Source organism: Papio anubis, chromosome 1 (genome assembly GCF_008728515.1).
Source record: "Papio anubis isolate 15944 chromosome 1, Panubis1.0, whole genome shotgun sequence".
NCBI lineage: Eukaryota > Metazoa > Chordata > Mammalia > Primates > Cercopithecidae > Papio > Papio anubis.
This window is the reverse complement of record NC_044976.1, coordinates 7,825,094-7,846,612: the sequence shown is the minus strand read 5'-3', so window position 1 is coordinate 7,846,612 and position 21,519 is coordinate 7,825,094. Positions and strand designations below refer to the sequence as shown.

At 47.0% G+C, this 21,519-nt stretch overlaps 1 protein-coding gene across 8 annotated transcripts in view; it reads right to left on the bottom strand.

Annotated features, from left to right (window-relative positions):
• Positions 1 to 6,325: 6,325 nt before the first annotated feature.
• Positions 6,326 to 21,519, bottom strand: part of CA6 (carbonic anhydrase 6) — a 43,147-nt gene continuing 27,953 nt past the window's right edge. For 6 of the 8 annotated variants that reach the window (XM_031664212.1, XM_031664216.1, XM_031664213.1 and 3 more), the window contains 3 exons: positions 17,975 to 18,132; positions 14,207 to 14,321; positions 6,326 to 6,697 (listed from right to left, as the gene is read on the bottom strand). In XM_031664212.1, the coding sequence (XP_031520072.1) occupies positions 6,606 to 6,697; positions 14,207 to 14,321; positions 17,975 to 18,132 (365 nt within the window). In that variant the 3' untranslated portion in view covers positions 6,326 to 6,605. Of the gene's footprint in view, positions 6,698 to 10,820; positions 11,349 to 14,206; positions 14,322 to 17,974; positions 18,133 to 21,519 lie in introns of those variants that run through there. The other 2 variants (XM_031664210.1, XM_031664218.1) reach the window with 2 other exon arrangements.

Sequence of the window (21,519 nt, the reverse complement as noted above, 5' to 3'; positions counted from 1 at the left end):
CAGGGCTGAGGGTGCTTCAGAAACCCAAGCTGTTTGTCCTCAAAGTTATTTTTGTAAGTGCTGAAAGTAATGGTTTTTCTGGATCCTTTAGTCATATGGGAGTATTGCCTGGGTCCTCCTCCTTCAACGCAAAGGGAGGACTCATAGAATGGTGGGAAGATGACCGGCTTAGAGTCTGAGACCTGAGTTCAAATCCTGGCTCTGTTGCTAATGAAAGCTGGGCCCCAGTTTCTCTACCTGTAACTTGGCGATCAGAGATCCCCCCCCTCATGGCGTTGCTGATCCATGGGAATTTTCGGGAATGTTTATTTAAATTATTTTTATTTTCATTATCGTAGAGACAAGGTCTCATTATGTTGCCCAAGGTGGTCTTGAACTCCGGGGCTCAAGCAATTCTCCTGTCTTGGCCTCCTGAGGTGCTGGGATTACAGGCATGAGCCACCATGCCCAAGAACTTTCAGGAACTTTTGAAGCACAACATAAATGTGAGTGACCCTGGTAAATAAAACGTCCCAAGAGCTAGCTTGGTGCCGAGCCCAGTTCCCGCCTGCCTCATCCCAGACACCCAGCCTCGCTTTCTGCATTTGCAACTGCACTCCTGCCTCAGAACAGAATCTCCCAGTGGCCCCAGGTGGCTGCAGGGAGCACGTGGCTCCTCCAGCCCAGGAATCCAGTGGAGGAGATTTCTGGAGACCACCATGATTCCACCCAGAGGGCAGCCCTTCCCTCCTACTGGACACACTCTTTCTAGAGCCATGGTGCAGCCACTTCCATAGGCGAGCCTTCCCTGAACAGGAGCATAATGGGAGCAGTTGGCTCAGCTCTGGGCTCACAGCTCAGGGCACAAGGGTAAAGAAGCCATCCTCTCAAGCTCATTGTCATTCCTGGGGTAAAACAGAAGATGGTCAGGTGGCCTTTGTGAGGTGGGTGAAGAACACAGCAAGAAGGAGGAGAGATCCGTGCCCCATGTTCAGTGCAGAGAATGGCATGTGCAAAGGCCCTGTGGCCAGAGCACACGTGGTGTCTCTGCGGAACACTGCAGCCAGAGCTCAGTAAGACAAGGGAGGGCAGAAACAGAGGATGCCCAGAAAGCGGCCAGGGCCAACAAGGCAGACCACAGCTAGGGCTTCGGAATTCATTCGAAGTGTAATGAGGGCCAAGGGTGGTGGCTCACGCCTCTAATCCCAGCACTTTGGGAGGCTGAGGCGGGTGGATCACCTGAGGTCAGGAGTTCAAGACCAGCCTGACCAACATGGTGAAACCCTGTCTCTACTAAAAATACAAAAATTAGCCAGGCATGGTGGTGCATGCCTGTAATCCCAGCCACTCGGGAGGCTGACACACAAGAACTGCTTGAACCTGGGAGGTGGAAGTTGCAGTGGGCCAAGATCGACAGGTCTGTTTCGCTCCAGCCTGGGCAACAGAGTAAGACTCAGTCTCAAAAAAAAGAGAGAGAGAGAGAGATTATAGCACACTTTTTAATACTACCTATATTATAACATTGAATAAAAGATTAATTTTTTTTAAAAAGTGTAATGGGAAACACCGGAAGTTTTGAAGTAGGAAAATGATGTAATCAGATTTTTATTTTGGGAAGGGGATAAACAGCAATACCTAATTCTCGCGTCTTTCTTCTTGCTTGTTTGCTTTATCTTTTCTTTTAGACGGTTCGCTTTGTCGCCGCCGCCTGGTTGAGTGGAGCGCTGATTCGCCTATCAGTTCACCTGGTCACGCCACGATTCCTGTTCTAGCCTCCTGAAGACCATGTCGCACCACCGGTTAATTCTTTTTATTTTAGTAGAGATCGGTTTCACTCAGGGATCCCGGATTCTCCTGACCTTTTGTGGATCCTACTTCCCCTGGTCTCTGGCCTCCCAAAGGTTAGTTGATTGAGCATGGACACCTCATCGCCTGCCTTTTCTTTTGGCGGCGGAAAACCGGCGGGCGCCAGCGGTCGGCCTGCCCGCCGCCCGCCCGGCGCCCGCCCGCCCGCCTGCCCGCCGGATCCGATCCGACCGATCCGTTCACCACACTCACTGCAGCCTCAGCCTTTCAGGCTCAGGTGATTCTCCTCCCTCAGCCTCCCAAGTAGCTGGGACTACAGGTGCCCGCCAGCACACCCAGCTAATTTTTGTATTTTTTTGTACAGAGTCTCACCATGTTGCCCAGGCTGGTCTTGAACTCCTGGGCTCAAGTGATCCTCCCACCTAGGCCTCCCAAAGTGCTGGGATTACAGGCATGACTCACTTCCCCCTGCCTGGCGTTTTTCTTATTAATTACCTTTACTGTGTGTTGTGTCTCCTTGACATTATACAGTCATGTGTCAGTAAACAATAGGGATATGTGCTAAGAAACGTGTCATGAGTCACTGTGTGAACACTGTAGTGTGTACTTGCACAAACCCAGATGGCATAGCCTACCCACACTAGGCTCTGTGGTGTAGCCTACTGCTCCTGGGTTACAAAGCTTCACAGCATGTTACTCTACTGAATACTGTGTTATTGTAACACAATGCTGGGTGATTCCTCTGGTCTAAACATATTCCAAAATGGAAAAGGCACAGTGAAAATACAGTGTTATCATCTTATGGGACCGCCATTGACTACACTATCCATCATTGACTGAAACATTGTGATTTGGCACCTAACTGTGTATGTACATCATTATTTTGTTATTCAACTTTTTATAAATGCTATGCTACTTTTCCTGGACTTGCTTTTGTTGCTCAACATGTTTGTAACTTTCTTTTTTTGTTTTTTGTTTTTTTGTTTTGTTTTCCGAGGCAAGGTCTGGCTTTATCGCCCAGGTTGGAGTGCAATGGTGCGATTTTGGCTCACAGCAACCTCTGCCTCCCAGCTCAAGCTGTATTCCCACCTCAGCCTCCTGAGTAGCTGGGACTACAGGCGTACTCCACCACGCCTAGCTAATTTTTGTATTTTTTGTAGAGGCAGGGTTTCTCCATGTTGATCTCGAACTCGTGAGCTCAAGAGATCGGCCCAGCTTGGCCTCCCAAAGTACTAGGATTATAAGCATGAGCTACCATGCCCGGCCATGTTTGTAAATTTCTATCATGCTCATATTTCTTTCCTTTTCTTTTTTTATTTTTTGAGACGGAGTCTTGCACTGTCGCCAGGCTGGAGTGCAGTGGCACGATCTTGGCTCACTGCAACCTCCACCTCCCAGGTTCAAGTCATTCTCCTGCCTCAGGCTCCCGAGTAGCTGGGACTATAGGCATGCGCCATCACGCCCAGCTAATTTTTGTATTTTTAGTAGAGACGGGGTTTCACCATGTTGGCCAGGATGGTCTTGATCTTTTGACTTCGTGATCCACCCGCCTCAGCCTCCCACTTTGGTGCTGGGATTACAGGCTTGAGTCACCGCACCCGGCTTCATGCTAATATTTCTAATTTTCATTTTCTAGTTCATTTGTCTTTACCGCTGCATAATATGATCTCTAAAACATCATTATTTTACATTCACCTATTGACAAACTTTTAGGTTGTTTCCTGTATTTTTCCATTACAAGTAATGCTGCGATGAGCATGTTTGTTTCTTATGCATTCATGCAAGTCTCTGTAAAGTAAATACCTAGGAGTGGAATCTCTGGGTTCTAGGAGATGCCCCTGTTGAACTTTATGAGGTCTTGCCAAACTGCTTTCAGAGCGGTTGTACCTGTTCACACTCCCAGCACTGGATGAAGATTGCTTCATTTTTCACATCCTCAGTTGCACTTGGTAGCACCAGACCTTAAAGTTTTTGCCAATCTGAGGTTGTGAAATGGTATCTCATTGTGGTTTTCATTTTCACTGCCTTAATTACTATTGGTCATTCCTATTTCTCCTCCTGTAAATTGTCCATTGCCTGCTCCTTATGATTTTTCTCTTGAGTTGTTAATTGTTTTTGATTTTTAGCATTTCTACATATGAGTGCTAATTCATTCATTCAGCACATTTTCACTGAGCATTGTACGTACCAGATAGTCTTCTCAGGGTGTTGGAGTTTATTGTGAAAAAGAAAACAAAAATCCCGTCTTCCTCATGGAGCTTACTGCTTCATGGCAAATTACACATTCTTCTGTGGCCTGAGTTTCCGGAAGCACAGGGTGTACTCGTATTTTGTGTTCAGTGATGTTAACACTGCTCAGTGTTTCCAAAGGTTGTCCCTGATCCATAGAATAGAATAGAATAGAATAGAATAGAATAGAATAGAATAGAATAGAATGCAATATAGTGTAAAGATCCCATCAATCTCCCATCTAACAGTGTTGGAAACCAATCATGATCATTTTCTGGGTCCATTATTTCATTGAGGTTGCAAAATGACTCCTTCTGAATACACTAACTGGAATTCCTCCGAGAAGAACTCATCCTCACCAACTGTATAGGGTAGAACAGTGGCCACCCCAAAAGAGTGTCCCCCTAGAACCTGTGAATGTGACCTTATTCAGAAAAAGGGGGCTGGGTGGGGCGGCTCATGCCTGTACTCCCAGCTTTTGGGAGGCCAAGGAGGGCAAATCACTTGAGCTCAGGAGTTCCAGACCAGCCTGGGCAATAAGGCGAAGAAACCCTGTCTCTATTAAAAAACAAAACAAAACAAAACAAAAAACTGGTTTAATAAGCTGGGTGTGGTTGAGCGTGCCTGTAGTCCCAGCCACCTGGGAGGCTGATTTGGGAGGCTCACTTGAGCCTGGGAGGTTGAGAGGTTGAGGATGCAGTGAGATACGATTGTGTCACTGTCCTCTAGCCTAGGCAACAGAGGGAGACCACATCTTGAAAGAAAGAAAAAAAAAAAAGAAAAACTGAGAAAGCAAGAGGAGGGAAGGAAGGGAGGGAGGGAGGGAAAGAAAGAGAGAAAGAAAGAAAGAAAGAGAAAGAGAGAGAGAAAGAAAGAAGGAAGGAAGGAAAAAGAAAGAAGAAAGAAAGAAAGAGAAAAGGAAAGGCAAGGAAGAAAGAAGGGAGGGAGGGAAAGGGAAGGGCAAAGAAGGAAAGAAGGAAGGAAGGAAGGAAGGAAAAAACAAAGAAAAAGATCTTTGGAGATGTAATCAAGTAAAGAATTTTGAGTTCTGGATTATCCAAAAGGACCCTAAGTCCAATGACAAATGACCTTATAAGAGGAAAGCAGATGGACAAAGGCACAGAGAAAAGGGGGAAGACCATGTGAGGATGGCAGCAGAGACTGGAGTGATGCAGCCACAAGCCAAGGAATGCCCGTGACCACTAGAAGCTGGAAGAGACAAGGGAAGCCCCCCAGCATCTTTGAGGGCAGCTTGGTCCTGCCAGCACCCTGATTTCAAATTTCTGGTGTCCAGAACCGTGAGAAAATAAATAAATTTCTGATATTTTAAACCATGCAGTTTGTGGTCATTTGTTACAGCAGCCACAGGAAACTGATGCAACCAACCATGAGCTCTCTCAGCTACAGTGTGCACAGGGAAGGCAGGACATATACTTGACCCATTCCTTCATTTGCCAATTTACAGAAAAATAAATGGTTTCCCTAGCAACCTCCAAAGTTGACCAGTGCATTTTCTTTCGCTTATTTTTAGGACCATGATGAACTCATATATTTCTATATATTTAGTGTTTCAATTTCGAATCCATTGCAGTTATTATTCTTTTTACGATATTGTTCTTTTGGATGCTTAAGTTGACCCAGGAGCCCCTTCAAGATGGCCCCAGTGTTTTTTTGACATAAATCCAGTACTTAGATTTCTTGTTTTCCGGCCTAAAAAGATATCCCAGGTTCTTTCTAAATAGGTTTTTTTGTTTTGTTTTGTTTTTGAGACAGGAGTCTTGCTCCATTGCAAAGGCTGATCTCAAACTCCCAGTCTTAAATGATCCTCACGGTGCTGGGATTACAGGAGTGAGCCGCTGTGCCCAGCCCATCTTCTATATTCTTGTTCCACGTCTGGAATCAGTCATTTCTCCAAGGTTCCCTGATTCCTCATAGTGAAAAATGGTATTTAGAAGCCACTATCTGGGCCAGGCACAGTGGCTCATGCCTGCAATCCCAGCACTTTGGGAGGCCGAGGCAGGTGGATGATTTGAGGTCAGGAGTTCAAGACCAGCCTTACCAACATGGCGAAACCCCGTCTCCACTAAAAATACAAAAATGAGCCGGGTTTGGTGGCGCACGCCTGTGACTGCAGCTACTTGGAAGGGTGAGGCAGGAGAAATCACTTGAATCCGAGAGGTGGAGATTGTAGTGAGCTGAGATCGTGCCACTGCGCTCCAGCCTGGGCAACAGAGCAAGACTCTGTCTCAAAAAAAAAAAAAAAAAAAAAAAGGGAACTGTTATCTGGTTATAAGGTGTTCATTGCTTGTAGGTTGTTTTTGTTGGTAGGACATTTCAGTGAACAGACCTAGGAAATACATGCTTTTTAGAAAGAAAAAAAGAATTTATTGCCAAGTGCGGTGGTGCATGCCTGTAGTCCCAGGTAGTTGGAAGGCTGAGGCAGGACAGCTTGAGCCCAGGAGTTCTGGGCTGCAGTGCACTGTGCCAATGGGGTGTCCACACTAAGTCTGGCACCAATATGGTGACCTCCCTGGAGCAGGGGACAACCAGGTTGTCTAAGGAGGGGTGAACCAGCCCAGGTCAGAAATGGATCAGGTCAAAACTCCTGTGCTGATCAGTAACGGCACCATGCCTGTGAATAGCCACTGCACTCCAGCCTGGGCAACATAACGAGGTTCTGTCCCTAAAAAAAAAAAAAAAAAAAAAAAAAAAAGACTTTATATATTTATACTGATATTCCTAAATTTATGATTACAGGGTTTTTTATCTAGCTTTGTCAATTTTTTTTTTTTTCTTTTTTGAGACAGGGTCTTGTTTTGTCATCCAGGCTGGAGGGCAGTGATATAACCATGGCTCACGGCAGCCTTCACCTCCCCGGCTCACGGCAGCCTTCACCTCCCCGGCTCACAGCAGCCTTCACCTCCCCAGCTCAAGCAATCCTCCCACCTCAGCCTCCTGAGGAGCTGGGACCACAGGCATGGACCACTATGCCTGGCTAAATTTTTATTTTTTGTAGAGATGAGGTCTCATGGTATTACCCAAGCTGGTCTCAAAGTCCTGGACTCCAGCGATCCTCCCACCTCAGCCTCCCAAAGTGCTGGGATTAAAGGTGTCAGCCATGAAGCCCAGCCTGATTTTTAAATTTGGATCTCTGTTTTTTATGCTGAAAATCTTGTTAGTAAGGACATTAACATCATTGTTTGTGCACATATAGTAGTAGAGGATAGTAACTGCACACACACACAATTTCAAAGTAACAATACCAATATAATTATTAAGAGGATTCCTAAGTACTGTTTAAGATTCCTTGGTACTTCTTCTTGTCCTTAAGATACACTGCACCAGGTAGGTAGATGAAAACTACTGTGTCTAAAATAACATGAAAAAATCCTTCAGTGTTTCTGTCACCAGCCCTAAGTACAATTGTTCAGTTGTTCCGCTATATTTTTATGTTGAAACATAACTCGTGTTTCATGTTTCAGGAATGCTTTTTTCCTTACTTGCTTAATTTTGCTTTGCAATTACATAAAGCCTAATGTTCCAAAGTCAAAACTACCAAACAGGGTACATCCAGAAAACTCTACCTTCCCACCCCACCCTCAGCACCCTTCTCCTGCCTTCTCTTTTTAGGAACCATTTTAAGTTATTTTTTATTTCTTTCTCCCTTGTTTGTGCTTGAAAACATAAATACTTAACTATTTTCATATTTCTAACTCTTCTTGTGCCATCTGTAAAACTGCTTTTTGCAGGCTTAAAAATGTAGCCTACAGTCCAAGCGCAGTGGCTCATGCCTGTAATCCCAGCACTTTGGGAGGTCAAAGTGTGCAGATCATGTGAGGTCAGGAGTTTGAGACCAGTATGGCCAACATGGCAAAACCCCGTCTCTACTAAAATTACAAAAATTAGCCAGGACGTTGGTGGCATGCACCTGTAATCCCAGCTACTCAGGAGGCTGAGACAGAAGAATCACTTGAGCCTGGGAGGCAGAGGTTGCAGTGAGCTGAGATCGCGCCACTGCACTCCAGCCTCGGTGACAGAATGAGAATCCATCTCAAAAAAAAAAAAAAATGTAGCCTAGAGATTATTCCCTATGCAGTTCTCTGCTGTGTGAATAGCCCTGGTTTAGTCAACCAATCCCCAACTGATGGACATTTGTGGTGTTTCCTGTATTTTCCTGTAAATAAGGTCAGCATGAATGGCTTTTTTGCAAGTCTCTTTCTTTTTTTTTTTTTTTTTTTGGATTGGGAGTCTCGCTCTGTCGCCAGGCTGGAGTACAGTGGCACGATCTTGGCTCACTGCAACCTCTGCCTCCCGGGTTCAAGCGATTCTCCTGCCTCAGCCTCCCAAGTAGCTGGGATTACAGGTGTCTGCCACCATGCCCGGCTAATTTTTTTGTATTTTTAGTAGAGACAGGGTTTCACCATGTTGGCCAGGATGGCCTCAATCTCCTGATCTCATGATCCACCTGCCTCGGCCTCCCAAAGTGCTGGGATTATAGGCGTGAGTCACCACACCCGGCCACAATTCTCTCTTAAGGATAGACTTTCAGGGATGGGAGGGCTGGATCCCTGAGCGCAGGTGAGTGTAATCCCATGTTCATCTTCATTTCCTTGTCTCCCTCCCCACAGGAATATAAGTAAGCTCTTTGGCTGTACAGTCCACTCTTGCATCTCTCATTCATTATAGACATGCATTATCTGGTGGAAAGAATGAATCTCGCCACGTCATTCCCCTGCAGAAACCCTGCAGTCTCTGCCATCACCCACAGGGTAAAATCCAAAACCCTTCAGTGGCACAGAAGATACTAGTGATGGCCTGACCTCCCCTGGCCACACCCCCGCTTTCCGTGCCAGCATCCTTGAACTTGGTCCTCTGACCATGCCCAATCGCTTCCACTTCCCTGGGTGTCTTTCCATCAGCACATGCTACGCTCTCGGGTTACAATAACCCCGCCCCTCTCTGACTTGGTTCCCCAGGTGAACTCTTTTTCAGCCTTCAAAACCTAGGCCAAGCACCTGGATTTTAAACGTAGACGTTCCCTCCACCGTACAGAGATACGATGATTGCTTATTTCAGTGTCTGTCCTGCTCACCAGACTCGAGCTGTAGGAGTGTGGGAGCTGTCCTCACCCATCTCTGGAACCCCCAGCAGTTAGTGCTATGTCGGGCTCAGAGCAGGTGCACAAGAAAGCTTGTTGAGAAAATGAAAGGGAGGCTTCCTATAGTTAAAAGAATGTGGATACAAGAGACCTGAGTTGAAGTCCTGGCTTTTCATCTGCCACCTAGGAGATCTCGGGCAAGTCGACATCTTGGTTTGCTTTCTGTAAACTGGGGATAATGCAAGTTCACTGAGGGTGGCCACTGGGGCTGAGGGCAGTCATATGTGGTGGAAGTGCTTAGGATATCATAAATAATGACATGGAAAAATAAAGGTGGTAACAAGAGCAGCAGGAATTCAGAAGAGCCAGAGCGGTCTCAGTCAGAGGCGAGGAGAAAGCTAGGGCGTGGGTAAGGAAGGGGCATCGATGAAGGGAATGCATAAGTGACCAAGAAAAATAGTAGCAGCCAGGTGTGGTGGCTCACGCCTATAATTCCAGCACCTTGGTAGACCAAGGTAGGAAGATTGCTTGAGCCCAGGAGGCTGAGACTACCATGAAGCTAGGATCACTACTGCACTCCAGCCTGGGCAACAAAGCTAGACCCTGTCTCAAAAAACTAAAACTAAAAATAAAAAATATTGGTCACTCTCAGTGTTATTTAATGAAGTCACAGCCCTATGAGCCCTGTGGGGTCATGTTATCATCCCACATAACTAATGGGATGCCTGAACCTGGGTCTGGTAACAACGCCCAGGCACTATGTGACCAAGAAGGTGGTTTGCAGTGAGGTCCCCTCTCTTCCTTCCTTCTGTCCTGGGAGCCCTTCTTCTTTCTCATCTCCTGTTTCTCTTTGACTAACACCCCCTGCTCCAAACCCCCCACTGATAAATTCTCAATGTAAGAATCTCTTCCTAGACCAGGGGCAGTAGCTCATGCCTGTAATCCCAACACTTTGGGAGGCCAAGGTGGGAGGATCGCCTGAGACCAGGAGTTTGAGACCAGCCTGGCCAACATGGTGAAACCCCATCTCTACTAAAAATACAAAAATTAGCTGGACGTGGTGGTGCGCGCCTGTAATCCCAACTACTCAGGAGGCTAAGGCAGGAGAATTGCTTGAACCCAGGAGGCAGAGGTTGCAGTAAGATTGTACCACTGGATTCCAGCCTGGGCAACAAAGCGAGACTCTGTCTCAAAGGAGAAAAAAAAAGGCTGGGCGCAGTGGCTCACGCCTGTAATCCCAGCACTTTGGGAGGCTGAGGTGGGCAGATCACAAGATCAAGAGATCAAGACCATCCTGGGCAACATGGTGAAACCCCATCTCTACTAAAAATACAAAAAATTAGCTGGGCGTGGTGGTGCGCACCTGTAGTCCTAGCTACTCGGGGAGGCTGAGACGGGAGAATTGCTTGAACCCAGGAGGTGGAGGTTGCAGTGAGCCGAAATAGTGCCACTGCACTCCAGTCTGGCAACAGAGTGAGACTCCATCTCAAAAAAATAAGCAACAGCAACAAAAAACACCTCTCTCCTTTTTATTAATCTTATTAATTTATTAATCTTTATTAATCCCTCCCACCTTGATCTCTATGCCTTCACCTGTGTGTGGTGTTGGAGGGGGGGAAGTGGGGAGGGAGTAGGGGGGAGAAGGGGGGCAGTGGGAAGTGGGCAGGACAAAAGAAGGGATATTTGAAGTGATACAAAATAATAGAAATTTTTTAATGACAAATTTCCAAAATTATTTTATTACATCTAATGCTAAAGGAAAGGTCAGGCTGGTTTATAATTTAGACAGGTCAACATATATGATTTGATAGGAGAATAGTTAGGGTTCTATTTCCTTTAACTTTCTATTCCAATCAATTTCCACTGGTGATGTCTAACTCAGATCCCTTCTCGTGAACTGAAGCCACCTCACTTCCTGTCTAGGATGATAGCATCTCACTTCCTGTCCAGGATGATAGCATCTCACTTCCTGTCCAGGATGACAGTTTCCCCTCTTTTAATCAGAAGCTCAACAGCTGCCCCAGGGGGAGCAGCCTGTTCCAGACACACATGGTTTCTTAGACAGGGCAGGGTGTGGCTGCAGGGGACAGGCGCCTCTTCTGGTTAGGTCAGACTTCAAGCTAGTTAATACTGAATATTCCTCTTAGCTTTCCTCAGTTCAATGCTCTTCTTAAGTACTCAAGAATTTCCTCAATCTTACGTAGGTAAAACTGGAATTCGGAGCCTAGAGTATAATCTGTGAAAAGAACAGTTAGTTGGAAATGGTTAAACCTTGTACAGTCCTCACAAAAACAGAGAAGGGGGACGGCCAGTTACCATACCCGCATCGTATTTTTGGGAAGTCTGGTGATTCCTGAGGGAAGGTGGGCCAAGATGATACCCAGTTCTCTGTTCTATAATGAGCAAAGGGAGGCCACAATTCAGGTTCCCTGGGGGTAAGGAAGCCCTCTGATGCTGAACTGGGAGTTGAAGTAATAAATCCTGAACAGCGATTCTCAGTGGACCTACAGACAAATCACCACATGGAGTACCTCAGTCTGGGGCTGGTACCTAGTAACTAAATTGCTAGAGCCCCCTCGTGAGGAGATCGTCTTGTTTTTGTAGCTGACCCTCTAATGGAGAAAGCATTTCATGACTGTCCGGACATATTGAAAGCTATCAACGCAGTCTGTTGGTGCCGTATCTGCTACAGAATAGTGTAATACCATTAGTTTTGCAGCTGGAAAGACCAGGGGAAACGTGGCAACATTTAGAACAAGAAGACAGGCCAGGCACAGTGACTCACACCTGTAATCCCAGCACTTTGGGAGGCAGGGCAGGCAGATCACCTGAGGTCAGGAGTTCAAGACCAGCCAACCAACATGGTGAAATCCCATCTCTACTAAAAATACAAAAATTAGCCTGGTGTAGGGGGGCATGCCTATAATTCCAGCTACTCAGGAGGCTGAGGCAGGAGAATCGCTTGAATCCGGGAGGCGGAGGTTACAGTGAGCCCATGAGATTGTGCCACTGCACTCCAGCCTGGGCGACAGAGTGAGAGACTCCAAAAGAATTAGGAGACAGATGCATGAGTCTAAGCTCCCTTTGGTCAGCCTGCTTGCAGTTGGACCTGTTAAAGACGACATTGCCTTTGGAAAAAAGAATTCTTGCTGTTAATGTTGTATATAGTACAGTATGGAGAAATGATCACTATAGCTGACGTCAGTTTTTTTCCTCTGCTAGTATTGTATTGGAGGAGTGAATTGTATTGGAGGATTGAATTGTGTTGGAGGAAACAATATAGAAAACACCTATATCCCCTGTTAATTCAATAAGTGAACCAGGAAGGAAAGGTGGGGAGAAAATCACAAATAAGCCTTATTGGGGTAGGGGGTGGAAATTTAAGTTTTTTTTTTTTTTGAGACGGAGTCTTGCTTTGTCGCCCAGGCTGGAGTGCAGTGGCGCCATCTCAGCTCACTGCAGCTCCGCCTCCTGGGTTCACGCCATTCTCCTGCCTCAGCCTCCCGAGTAGCTGGGACTACAGGTGCCCGCCACCTTGCCCGGCTAACATATTTAGTAGAGACGGGGTTTCACCATGTTAGCCAGGATGGTCTCGATCTCCTGACCTCGTGATCCACCTGTCTTGGCCTCCCAAAGTGCTGGGATTACAAGCGTGAGCCACCATGCCTGGCGGAAATTTAAGTTTTAAAAGGTACATATAAAGGTGGGATAAGCCAAATGAGGTGGCTCGTGCCTATAATCCCAGCACTTTGGGAGGCTGAGTGGGGAGGATTGCTTGAGGCCAGGGGTTTGAGACCAGGCTGAGCAACATAGATTTCATCTCTACAAAAAATTCAAAAAAAATTAGCTGGCTGTGGTGGTGTGTGCCTGCAGTCTCCACTACTGGGGAGGCAGAGGTGGGAGGATCGCTTGAGCCTAGACAGTTGAGGCTGCAGTGAGCTGTGATTGTGCCACTAAGCATCAGCCTGGGTAACAGAGTGAGACCTTGTCTCAAAAAAGAAAAAAAAAAAAAAGTGGGATAATATTGAGTAAACCATATTGTTAGGATACTGATTCTACTGTATTGGAAAATATAAAAGTATCAGGAATGGTTAACAGAATGGGCTGTAAAGACAATGCATTCATCACAACTTTACAGAAAGCAGACAAAATAAAGATGAGGAGGCTGTGAAATATTTACATTCTTGCCAACACAGAGACGAGGTGAGCCAAGGACACAGTTGGAGCCTGATCCAAGGAATTGCAGGATGCAGCAGAGGCTGGCCTGCCTGCACCTACTTCCAGCACGCTGGGGTCTGGGGCCTGCGCCCCAGGCAGATGCCGTGAACAATATGTGGTCTAGTTAACTCCACCTTGAGAGAACGTATAGGAGGCATTGGGGGTGGGTTCATAACACAGACTACGATCAAGCTGTGCAGGAAATAATCTCAGTGGGGTTAATAAGGTTAACTTGGCCAGGTGCAGTGGCTCACGCCTGTAATCCCAGGACTTTGGGAGGCCGAGGTGGGCACATCCCTTGAGATCAGGAGTTTGAGACTGGCCTGGCCAACATGGAAAAACCCCATTTCTGTTAAAAAAAAAAAAAAAAAAAAAAAAAAAAGCTGGGTGTGGTGGCAGGTGCTTGTAATCCCAGCTACTGGGGAGGCTGAGGCAGGAGAATCACTTGAACCCAGGGGGCGGAGGTTGTAGTGAGACGAGATTGTACCCCTGCACACCGGCCTGGGTGACGGAGCGGGACTCTGTCTCAAAAAAAAAAAAAAAAAGGTTAACTTGAACCTACACTCTTATGAGAGCTTCCAGATGTTGTGGTCTTTTTGCTTCTCCTGCTGTCTCTAGCCAAGACTATGTAGGTAATAAATCACGTAGCTGTCTCTCCTGATCGTCTCTTGTGTTCTACTCACTGGCATCCCTGCCTGGACTGGGAGAAAGTGATCACCCTCTGCCCAAGCCCCGTGCAGCCTGGCCCACCTGAGCCTCCCGCTACTGAAATGACTCTCCTTCCCTTACCATTGCCAGAAGAGATGGGTCCACCTAGAGGAAGGAGCAAAACAGGAGTTAAACTGCAGAACATGATCCAGAATGAGTCTCACTCACCCTGATTCGGGAAGCTGGATTCCACTACTCTGTGGTTCAGGGGCTGGGTCCTGCGGTAATCGTTTTGGATGGTCTTGTTGTGGTGATCCAGTAAGGAATTCTCCAGCTTCCAAACCTGGGGGCAACATGAGTGCATGATGGAGGGGAAGAGGCACTGGGTAGTTTAAAAGAAATAACAATTGGCCGGGCGAGGTGGCTCACACCTGTAATCCTAGCATTTTGGGAGGCCGAGACGGGCGGATCACGAGGTCAGGAGATGGAGACCATCCTGGCTAACATGGTGAAACCCCGTTTCTACTAATAATAAAAAAAAATTAGCCAGGCGTGGTGGCGGGCACCTGTAGTCCCAGCTGCTGGCGAGGCTGAGGCAGGAGAATGGTGTGAACCTGGGAGGCGGAGCTTGCAGTGAGCCAAGATTGCACCACTGCACTCCAGCCTGGGCGATACAGCAAGACTCTGTCTCAAAAAAAAAAAAAAAGCAATACTTTGGGAGGCCAGGGTGGGTGGATCACTTGAGCTCAGGAGTTAGAGACCAGCCTGGCCAACATGGTGAAACCCCTTCTCTACTAAAAATACCAAAATTAGCTGATCATGGTCATGTGCACCTGTAATCCCAGCTACTCAGGAGGCTGAGGCAGGAGAATCACTTGAACCTGAGAGGCAGAGGCTGCAGTGAGCCAATATCACACAACCGCGCTCCAGCCTGGGAGACAGAGCGGAACTCTGTCTCAAAAAAAAAGGAAAAAGAATTAACAACTGGGCTAGAACTCGGATTTATATAACCCTGATGAAGCAACTGTAAGAAGATCTCAAGTCCAGGGGAGGTTCTGGGTGCTGTGTATCAGGCGTTATTCCAGAACTAATCTATCCGTGCATTCTTCCAACAGAATCTCTCTTTTCAGCTTTTTATATGAGTATTTGTCCAATAGTAGAAAGGAGAGAAAGAAGTAAGCAGAAATACATCAAGTGGCAAACTCAATTTTTGTTTTTCTGAAAATATCAGGGTTTTTTTGTTTGTTTGTTTGTTTGTTTTTGAGATGGAGTCTCGCTCTGTCGCCAGGCTGGAGTGCAGTGACACAATCTCAACTCGCTACAACCTCCACCTCCCGGGTTCACGTTATTCTCTCCTGCCTCAGCCTCCTGACTAGCTGGGACTACAGGCACCCACCACCACATCCAGATAATTTTTATATTTTTAGTAGAGATGGGGTTTCACCATGTTGGCCAGGCTGGTCTCAAACTCCTCAGGTCATTCACCCTCCTCAGTCTCCCGTCGTGCTGGAATTACAGGTGTGAGCCACCTCACCTGGCCTGAAAATGTCTGTATTTTGTCTATATTCTTGAAAGGCACTTTTGCTGCACATACAATTCTATATTGGCTATTTTTTTCCCTCAGCACTTTGAAATTATGTTTCCACTCCCTTCTGACTTTCACTGTCGCTATGTTGAATCAACTCTGTCTTGAATAAGACTCTTTTCATGATAATCTGTCTTTTCTTTCTGGCTAATTTTTAAATTATTTCTTTGTCTTCGATGATTTCACTGTGATGTGTTTAGTGCAGGGTGTTGTGTACACAAACACACACATATATATATACACACCTAGAGAGAGAGAGAGAAACTAGTTGGCATTCTTGAATATATGACTTGGTATCTCTTCCTGAAAATTGTCAGTCCATATTTTGTCAAATCACGACTCTTCCCTATTCTGCCTCTCTTCTCCTTCTAGGATTTCGATTAGACATTTACTAGACCTTTCCAGTACACTATGTCTCTTCACTTCTTTTCATAGTTCCTTCTCTTTCTCTCTGTGCTGCATTCTAGATGGTGTTATTGGCCGTCTCCAATTTACTAATTCTCTCAAACTGTATCTAACATGCTATCAAACCCATTCATTGGGTTATTTTTTGTTTTTGTATTTTTGTTTTTTTGAGATGGAGTCTCGCCCTCTCACCCAGGCTGGAGTGCAATGGTGTGATCTCAGCTCACTGCAACCTCTGCCTCCTGGGTTCAAGCGATTCTCCTGCCTCAGCCTCCTGAGTAGCTGGGATTATAGGCTCGCGCCACTGCGCCCAGCTGATTTTTTGTATCTTTAGTAGAGACAGGGTTTCACCATGTTGGCCAGGCTGGTCTAGAACCCCTGACCTCATGATCAGCCCGCTTTGGCCTCCCCAAGTGCTGGGATTACAGGCGTTGAGCCACCATGCCTGGCCAATTTTTTGTTGTTTTGTTTTTGTTTTTGTTTTTGTTTTGAGACAGGGTTTTGCTCTGTTGCCCAGGCTGGAGTGCAGTGGTGCGATCTCGGCTCACTGCAAACTCCAACTCCTGGGTTCAAGTGAGTCTTCCACCTCCCGAGTAGCTGGGATTACAGGCGCCCACCATCACGACTGGATAATTTTTTGTACTTTTAGTAGAGATGGGGTTCCACCATGTTGGCCAGGCTGATCTCAAACTCCTGACCTCAGGTGATCCACCTACTTTAGCCTCCCAAAGTGCTGGGATTATAGGCATGAGCCACCGCGAGTGACCTGGATTATTAATTTTTGATACTGATTTTCCATTTCTAGAAATTCTATTTGTGTTTTTGTACCAAGTCTGGATGTCCATTTTTAGACTTTTTTGTTCTTTGCTCATATTTAAACCTCTTATTTATTTATACATATTAAACATTCTTATGTCCTATTAATTGTCTGATAATTCCACTAAGTGAAATCTTTGTAGGTCTGATTCTGCTGGTTCTCATTTATAATGTCTTTTTTTCTCATATGTTTTGTATTTTTTTTCTTAATTGAGCTAATTTCAGGTAACTTTCTTTGTGAAAATTCTTCTAGGTCTGGATTTAAGCTCATTTTTTCCAGAGATAATTTACCATTTGCTTTTGTCAGGTGTCTGGGGGCACTTCCAGCCTGATTGGCAACATTGTGGGGTGTGGGTGTCCTTGAGCAGGGGTCTCTTCCACCTTTCTCTAAGAAAATGAAAAGTTTAAGAAAAGGAGGCCGGGCGCGGTGGCTCAAGCCTGTAATCCCAGCACTTTGGGAGGCCGAGACGGGCGGATCACGAGGTCAGGAGATCGAGACCATCCTGGCTAACACGGTGAAACCCCGTCTCTACTAAAAAATACAAAAAAAGAAAAAAAAAACTAGCCGGGCGAGGTGGCGGGCGCCTGTAGTCCCAGCTACTCGGGAGGCTGAGGCAGGAGAATGGCGTAAACCCGGGAGGCGGAGCTTGCAGTGAGCTGAGGTCCGGCCACTGCACTCCAGCTCGGGCGACAGAGCGAGACTCCGTCTCAAAAAAAAAAAAAAAAAAAAAAAAGAAAAGGAGATGGCCAAGCGCAGTGGCTCACACCTGTAATCCCAGCACTCTGGGAGGCTAAGACAGGCAGATTGCTTGAACCCAGGAGTTTGAGACCTGCCTGGGCAACATGGTAAAACTCTGTCCCTACTAAAAACAAAAACTAGCCGGGCGTGGTGGTGCATGCCTGTAGTCCCAGCTACTTGGGAGTCTGAGGCAGGAGAATTGCTTGAACCTGGGAGGCGGAGATTGCAGTGAGCCAAGACTGTGCCACGGCACTCCAGCCCGGGTGACAAAGTGAGACTCTGTCTCCAAAAAAAAAAAAACAAAGGTTGGATAGATGAGGCACAGTAGCCCTGCACACAGAAAACACCGTAGGACCCCCCAGTTGTTGACGTTCGTTGAGATGCTGGGGAGCACCCTTGTTAACCAGGCAGTCAAATGGGAAGGCTTCGGCACAGCGATGCCATACGTTACCTGTGTCCTGGAGAGCTTGACAAAATCCGCCAGCACAAACCAGTGGACGTTCTCGGTACAGGGAGGCGTGGTGAGTGAGCCGTGGTAGCTGTAGTAGTGCTGGAGGTTCTTGGGCAGCATGTCCCGAATGTCAAGGCCAGTCAGGGTTGTTGTTTGTCCTGACCAAGAAGACAGAAGGTAACAGAATGTCAGGGACCACCGCTGCCCCTCAGGAGGACAGCTCAGGCCCAGGCCTCGCCAGGTTCCAATCTCTCGAGTTCAGCAGAATATAGAAGCTGATGATTAGGAAACAATTTCCCAGTTTACTTCTCCCTGGAAGGGATTGAGGGGAGAGACTTTGGGGATAGACGCACTCAGACACCTCCTCCTGGCTGAGTGCTCTTGGCTGCGTGCTCGCTCTGCGGCCGTTTTCTCATCTGTGGAATAGTCAGCAGGATTGCTGTGAGGGTAAGGAGGTAACGTCTGGAAAGCAGCTGGCATTGAACCACTACATAGGGAAGGACTCCTAAGTGTAACTGCTGTGGTCACCATTATCATGGCTAGGCAGAGGACACATTTTATGATCAATGAAAGAAAGAAATCTGGCCCCTGGAGACTTCTGGGTAAGTGCCCTCGAAGAAAGACCAAAATGCCTTGGTTTGGGCTCATTGAGAAGTGGGTAGACAGCAGTTGTAAATGCAGAATCAGGCCGGGCGCAGTGGCTCACGCCTGGAATCTCAACACTCTGGGAGGCCAAGGCGGGGAGGATTGCTTGGGGCCAAGAGTTCAAGACCAGCCTGGGCAACACAGGGAGGCCCCGTCTCTACAATAAGTTAAAAAAAAATTTTTTTTTAAAAAATAATAAATGCAGAATCAGAACCAAGCCAGGGTCCAGGTGTAGGCATTTGGTCCTGAGCGCCTCCTGCCACGCCCGCTGGGAACCAAGCCCAGCCACACGTGGGGCGTAGGGAGGGGCCACTCCCACCAGGACCTGCAAAGCTCCTACAGGAGCCACATCTGCTCCTGCTCTAGAGTGGCCCTTGTTCCATTCACGTCAACGACGCTGAGCCCCTGAGCTCAGCACGAGACTCTCGAGGCAACACAGGATTGAGCTGGGTTTTGTTTCACTTTCCCTGAGCGCTTTTGCGCTTCTTAAAGGCAGAGAATATAGTTTTGAGGCATACGTAGATAGGCCTGTTCAACCAAGGCCACAATGTCTCAGGGTGCCATGAGTAGGCAAAAGAGTTCTAAGTTTTATCATTATTGGAAGATTTCAAGACATAACCTCCAAAAGGACTCTGTGGTAGAGATTTATTTTTGTAACTCTAACGTATTTAAGTGAAAGCCAAGAATTCCAGAATCATGATGCAGCCGCTATAGAAAATAGTATAATGGTTCCTCAAAAAATAAACATACGGCCAGGTGTGGTAGCTCACACCTGTAATCCCAGCACTCTGGGAGGCCAAGGTGGGCGGATCACTTGAGGTCAGGAGTTAGAGAACATCCTGGCCAACATGGTGAAATCCCATCTCTACTAAAAATACAAAAATTAGCTGAGCATGGTGGCACATGCCTGTAATCCCAGCTACTCGGGAGGCTGAGGCAGGAGGAGTGCTTGAACTTGGGAGGCGGAGGTTGCAGTGAACTGAGATCGAGCCATTGCATTCCCACCTCAGAGAGACTCTGTCTCAAAAAACAAAACAAAACAAAACAAAATTTAAAAAACATAGGTTCCCACATGACTCAGCAATTCCACTCCTATCTACCCAAAAGAAATGAAAGCAGGAACTCAAAGAGATACTTGTACACTCATATTCATATTCATTGCAGCGTCACTTCACAATAGCTAAAAGGTGGAAGCCACCCAAATGCTCACCGGTAGATAAATGGATGAATAAAACATCATACTCCCTTCAGCCTTTTTTTTTTTTTTTTGAGGCAGAGTCTCGCTCTGTCCCCCAGACTGGAGTGCAGTGGCACAATCTCAGCTCACTGCAACCTCCGCCCTCCGAGTTCAAGCGATTCTCCTGCCTCAGCCTCCTGAGTAGCTGGGATTACAGACACCTGCCATTAACACCCGGCTAATTTTTGTATTTTTAGTAGAGATGGGGTTTCACCATGTTGGCCAGGCTGGTCTCAAACTCCTGACCTCAAGTGCTCTGCCAGTCTTTGCCTCCCAAAGCACTGGGATTACAGGTGTGAGCCACCTCGCCTGGCCACTTCAGCCTTAAAAAGGAATGAAATTCTGATAACATGCTATAATGTGGGCAAACCTAAAAGACATTATGCTAAGTGAAATAATCCAGACCAAAAAAAAAAAAAAAAAAAAAGACAAATACTGTATGATTCTACTTATATGAGGTACCTAGAATAGTCAAATTCTTAGAGACAGAAACTGTGGTTACCAGAAGCTGGAAGGGGAGATGGGGAGTTACTGTTGAACGGGTACAGAGTTTCAGTTTAGGAAGACGAAAAAAGTTCCGGCAATGGAGGGGTGTGATGGTTGCACCACAATGTGAATGTACTTAATGCTACTGAACTGGACATTTAAAATGGTTTAAGTTGTAAATTTGTTGTTGTTGTTGTTGTTGTTGTTGTTTGAGATGTTGTCTCACTCTGTCACCCAGGCTGGAGTGCAATGGCACAATCTCAGCTTGCTGCAAACTCCACCTCCCGGGTTCGAGCGATTCTCCTGCCTCAGCCTCCCGAGTAGCGGGGATTACAGGCACCTGCCACCACGCCTGGCTAATTTTTGTATTTTTAGTAGAGACGGGGTTTCACCATGTTGGCCAGACTGGTCTCAAACTCCTGACCTCAGGTGATGGACCCGCCTCAGCCTCCCAAAGTGCTGGGAGGTGTGAGCCACCGCTCCCGGCCTTAAGTGGTGAGTTTTAATTCAGGCTGTGGGACTGCATGGAGTCACTGAGATGAGACAGAGCCTGACTCCATCCAACATTTAGAGCAGGAGCCAGAGAGTGAGGGGCGGAGCTGGGGCGTGCCGGACCACCCTTTGAAGGTAAACTAAGACAAGAGAAGAAGAGTGGCCCATAGATCTGCCCATCACTCCGGCTCGGTGGAGCAGGGACAGCTCAGGGTGGGGTGGGTGAGACAGGAGAACAGGACTATTCTATGACCTTTTCAAGGGGAGCCGGAGAACTGGGGGGCACCTGGGGAATGGTAAGGTCAGGAGATACGTTTGTTTGCTTGTGTTTGGAGGTGGGAGGAATTAGGGCAGATGTGTGTGCTGAACAGTAGGCTTTAATAAAGAGTAAGACATCAGTGATGCAGGCCGGGCGCGGTGGCTCGCGCCTGTAATCCCAGTACTTTGGGAGGCTGAGGTGGGCAGATCACGAGGTCAGGAGATCAAGATCATCCTGGCCAACATGGTGAAACCCTGTCTCTACTAAAATACAAAAAATTAGCCAGGCGTGGTAGTGTGTGCCTGTAATCCCAGCTACTCAGGAGACTGAGGCAGGGGAATCACTTGAACCCGGGAGGTGGAGGTTGCAGTGAGCTGAGATCGTGCCACTGCACTCCAGCCTGGTGACAGAGCAAGACTCCATCTC